Source organism: Mus pahari, chromosome 5 (assembly GCF_900095145.1).
Source record: "Mus pahari chromosome 5, PAHARI_EIJ_v1.1, whole genome shotgun sequence".
NCBI lineage: Eukaryota > Metazoa > Chordata > Mammalia > Rodentia > Muridae > Mus > Mus pahari.
The window spans coordinates 149136810-149141793 of record NC_034594.1 but is presented as its reverse complement, the minus strand read 5'-3'; the positions used below and the strand labels follow the sequence as shown (position 1 = coordinate 149141793).

The 4984-nt window shown below is 36.5% G+C and overlaps 1 protein-coding gene across 12 annotated transcripts in view; it reads left to right on the top strand.

Moving 5' to 3' along the window:
- The window catches only part of Cep170 (centrosomal protein 170), an 88099-nt gene extending 84580 nt beyond the window's left edge, over positions 1–3519 (top strand). For 7 of the 12 annotated variants that reach the window (XM_029538219.1, XM_029538215.1, XM_029538220.1 and 4 more), the window contains 2 exons: positions 337–388; positions 1226–3519. In XM_029538219.1, the coding sequence (XP_029394079.1) occupies positions 337–388; positions 1226–1527 (354 nt within the window). In that variant the 3' untranslated portion in view covers positions 1528–3519. The remainder of the gene's footprint in view (positions 1–336; positions 389–1225) is intronic. The other 5 variants (XM_029538218.1, XM_029538225.1, XM_029538216.1 and 2 more) reach the window with 4 other exon arrangements.
- Positions 3520–4984: the final 1465 nt, after the last annotated feature.

Genomic DNA, 4984 nt, shown 5'->3' with positions numbered 1-4984 from the left:
AAAAGCACGGTTTTATCAGATTTTTCTCCTGTTTCACTTTTTATATTTAAAAAAAAAAAATTCAAAGGCACAGTTTTTAAATGTTGCAAAGTTGATCAGAACAGATGTTTCAAAACTTTCAAAACTGTCCTTTCTTTATTAGTAAATTGCCTTGAAATTTTATTATTGTTGTTGAAAAAATTTCATTATTAAAGATTATGAATTGGATCTTGCTTGATGGATGTCTTTTGTGTAGCTACTAGTGCACTACCATAGAGTTAATGAGTTGCATTACTTGTAATATGAGAATGGTTTAATTTAGTAAGAAGCTAATTTGGGGTATTTCTTTCCCTACAGGAGATTTCTTCTATTTTACAGGAGCTTAAAAGAGTTGAAAAACAGTTGCAAGGTAAATGTACTACTACATTAAGTAGTGCTGCATCTGGATAAGGTAGTGCGGGGTGTGCTGGTGAATGCCTGAGGTCCAGCATTCTGGAGGATTGAGTTTGAGACCAGCTCAGTGTATTCCATTTCTGAAAATATATTTCTTATATTCTTAATTATTGAAACAGCATTTGACTGAATATATCAACCAGTACTTATAAAAGTATAGAGTTGAATATATCCAAGTTATTCATAAAAGGAAAGTTTCACAGCTTTCTATATAAAGGACGAGAGATGCCTCTCAGTCCTAGAGTATCTGCCTAGCATGTGTAAGGCCCTGGCTTCTTTCCTAGCCCCATAAATGTGAATAGCTAGATAGTTCCCAATATAAAATCTTTTTGTTGTTTCACTTTTTATCTGAAGTGTTATGCAGATTGGTCTCGACCTTACCATGTAGCTGGAGCTCTTGATCCTCCTCCCTGGCATAGAGATACTGAACAATTGTTGATATTTGTATTTGATAAAAATCTGAATGTTGAAAACATAGACAGTATTTTTAGTATCCCTCTATGATGGTAAAAGCAAGTTCAGAAAGCTCTTGGCTTTTTCCCTTCCATACACTGTTCGGAGTCACCTAAAGTGTCTGTATGGACTGCGGAGTCCTAGGGGAAGCACTCAGATATGTATAATCTACAGTGTGGACTTAACCACTGGTTATTGAACCAGGATAAGTAAGATCTAGCACACTTAACTAGAGGTTACTAGCTTACTTTAGCTAAAGTCTCTATTAATGATAAGCAGTATTCATATCTGTATCTTGCTAAAAACAGAATTACATGTCTTTATTTTTTGTTTCCTTTAGTGATAAATGCCATGATTGACCCAGATGGAACTTTGGAGGCTCTTAACAACATGGGATTTCCCAATGCTATCCTGCCATCTCCACCAAAACAGAAGTCTAGCCCTGTTAATAACCATAGCAGCCCTAGTCAGACACCAGCACTTTGCCCACCAGAAACTAGAGCCCTACATCCTGCTGCTGCGGCAGCAGCAGCAGCAGCCTCCACTGAGTTTGAGAATGCTGAATCTGAGGCTGATTTCAGTATCCATTTCAATAGGTTCAACCCTGATGGGGAAGAGGAGGATGCTACAGTACATGAATAACGTTCCCTTATTTGTTAGAGACATTACCCATGGAGTAATTAGGGGCATTGGAAGCAGCATAATGTTGGCATACAAAACAAGAGAGCTTGGTCAGCAACAATCTTGTTATCTTTGTCTTCTTGATTTATTTATTTATTTTTCCCTCTAATGTGTCATACCAGTCTTCAGACTACTCAGACAACCACTTGAAGCACACTTGGCAAGAGGCAGCTTATATCGGCTTCGCCTTTTGTGGTTCTGTGATTTTCAGATTAAATCATATCATTTCATCCTTTCCCTTCATGGTTCTTTTTGTTTGTTTGTTTTAAGCCATGCTGTGACCTTCAAACAAACTAAAATATCCACATTTCTGAGCCCCTGTGTCTCCTGTGCCAAGCTGCCCCCCTGAGATGAACTTCCTCACCCGCTGTACAGATTGTTAAACCTTTCAATTTGCTTCTTAATACTAGGGTTTATATTATTCCTCACAGTCACTGGACACAGTGTCATCCTGCTCTGTAGAGTGAAGCAGACCTCCACAGCAGCCATCCTGCGTCCTAAGACTTTCCAACATAGTGTGATTTATAACTGTTGCTAAGTAACTTGTCTTGGGGTTTATGGAAATTTAACTATTATGTTTGCACTAAGATTTACTGGGAGTGATAGATGGACGTATGCATATATCACTAAGGACTGACATTTGTACATAGGAAGTTAACAATACTGTATTTGTTTTAACCCCACAGTGTTTTACTCCACTTTTCATACAAAACTATTTGGCACTTTTTTTCCTTTTTTTTCTTTTCTTCTGTTTTTCTTTTTAAGGAAATAAGATTTTGTCTCTCCTTTTAGATTAAATTACTAGAAAGGTTAAACTTGACAGTTTAGGTGGAGTATATTTTTGAAATTAAGAACATGTATATTTGTCCTGTGTTACCAAGTTTTTATGTTACAGAAATGCCCCTAAAATGATCATGAGGTTAATTTTTCTTCATTAGGAAACATGAAGAATCAGTAGTTGTGAGAGTAGTTGATAGTTGCACTCCCAGTCATTGAATTGCTTCTGTGTTTCCCTGTAGGTCCCTTTGTCAGTCTTACACATTTGTAAGGACCCTGCAAGACAGCAACAACGACTAAGGCTTTGGGCTTATAGCTACTAAAAAGAAAGCCTGTGAAAAATATCTTCTCTAAACTTTGTTTTTGTTACTGTTTTGTTTTCTTTCCAGTAAGCTCACATTTCGATAAGTTTTTAAATAAAGGAATTATTTTTGTGTTTCCAGAACACTATAATTTGGGTGAATCTTAATTCTTTTAAATATATTAATAGGCCTGGATTTACTCAAAGGCTCTAAGTCTATAAAGAATAAACTGCAACTTTGTGATGTGGTCTTTGATATTTTAGCAATAACCTATGCTACATTTGTTTTAAGGAAAAGGTAACTGTTCTTCAAGAATTTTTTTTTAGGATCTAAGAAATCCTATGATGTTGGATCAGTTAATAAAAATGCAAAATGTTTTTGTAAGATGTAAAACATAAGTCTGCTGTGTAATGGATCTCATATTTTTCTTTAAATTAAAAAACAGAAAAGGATTTGTTCTCCTTGTAAAGCTAAATTCACAGTTCTCATGAAGTAAAACTTCAAAAGGATTTTAACAAATATAAAAGGGAAGTGAGATGCTTTGAAGGAACAAACAAAACATCGAAGCAGGGTCAGTCCGTTTCAAGAAAAAGTTATGCATAATAATCATGATTATTCCCCCTTTAGTTAATGTTTGGTACTGAGTCTATCTACATGAAGAATAAAAGATAAGGAGTCTAAGAAGGTATTAAATTATCTACTTACGTTATTGTTTGTTTACACAGTTTTGTTCAATTATAAACATTTGGCCTTTTACTATGTTATTTTTATTTTGTATGAATACATTCTCCTTATTTATTTTTGTTACATTTATTACGTTATTTTGTTATGCATTTACAACTCCATTTTTAAATAAAGTGTTTCTGGAACTTTATGCAATGATCATAGATTTCATGTCTTTTACCATGTGATATATTTTCATTTATAAATCTATCAAACAACTATTTATAAAGGAACCTTCCAGTTTTAATGACTATATGATCATCCAAAAAAGTATTCTTAATGAATTATTAACAAATGTAATACAGTAGCTTAATACTATAGTGTAACACATATGTGCATGCATGTGTGCATGTGCACATACAAACACACACACACAAGTTATCTGTAGTCAGCCTTGAATCATCCAAAAGTTTTCTGACAGTAGTGTATTGGGGGAACAAAGGAGAAGTTTAAATATCTTGAACATCTTTAATTTGAGAAGTATCAATTTAGACTTTTTTTCATTCTCAGTGGAGTTCAAGAGTCTTGAATGTCTCCATTATTTAATCAATATCAAGAATTTCTCAGCTTGATTGTGTGACTTTCCATATTCTGACACTGTTTCATGGTTCTGTCTCCTCAGTATAATTTCCCCTGGCTCCTACAAACCTCTGGACCATCCTGGGCAATTCAGCTCTCCATCTGCCTGCTCTTCTACCCTGTACTGCTTCCCCACAGCCCTGCCATTCCTCAGACCCTACCTACATCTTCACAAAACTTCCTTCTTTGATACCATAGCAAGCTGTCTTGTATACTTTCATTTCCCCTCTTCATATGACACATGTGTATGTACTTCTCTTAAGTCACTCCGGGTGTTTCCTGGGTAGAACCCTATACTTCTGCGCCATTTAACTTCCTTTATGCCCTTGGACTTGCCTTTTCCAGGGTAGACATCCTGTTCAGCTTCTGTATCATCTGACTTCCTTCGTGTCCTTGGACCTGTTCTCTGTGTCTCTGGCAGGAATAACTCTTGAGGGATTTCAATGGAATGTTTTGAGATCCAGATCTATTCCTGTGAATGTGGTCCTTCAACTCTGATCTATAAAATGAGAGCTTCATCTTATCTAAGGTTCTTGTAGTTCAAGGGACTATGAAATAATGCTTCAAAAACACTGCAAGAGTCCCTATAAACTCATTAAAGTCTCCTAACCCATCAGATGCCGTTTTGTCCAGACCTGATCCATTCTGTAGCTACTGTCTTAACACACTAAGCAGTATTCTCATCAGATGTAAACTGTCCTTGGTCCTACACTGAGAGGGAGACAGTAGAAGCTTAGAGTTGAGCAACATCGGGTGAAAAGCCCATTTTCCTCCTGTTGTCCCTTGGCTGATCTGAAAGGGAATACACACTGCTCTGCATGCTCAGATTCCTTTTGATTCATTTTCATTCTTATCTGGTTGTAGGAACTCTGTAGCCTTTCTCTTCCCCGTTTGCTTCCCTGTGTGCTCTTGATTCACCTGACACCTGCTATGCCACAGTCCAGTTAGGTCTTAAACAGGGTCAGAGGCTCCCCAGAGCTGTGTTGTTAACCACCCATCTCTGAGATGCTCTGTTGGACCTGTAGTTGCATGCAAAT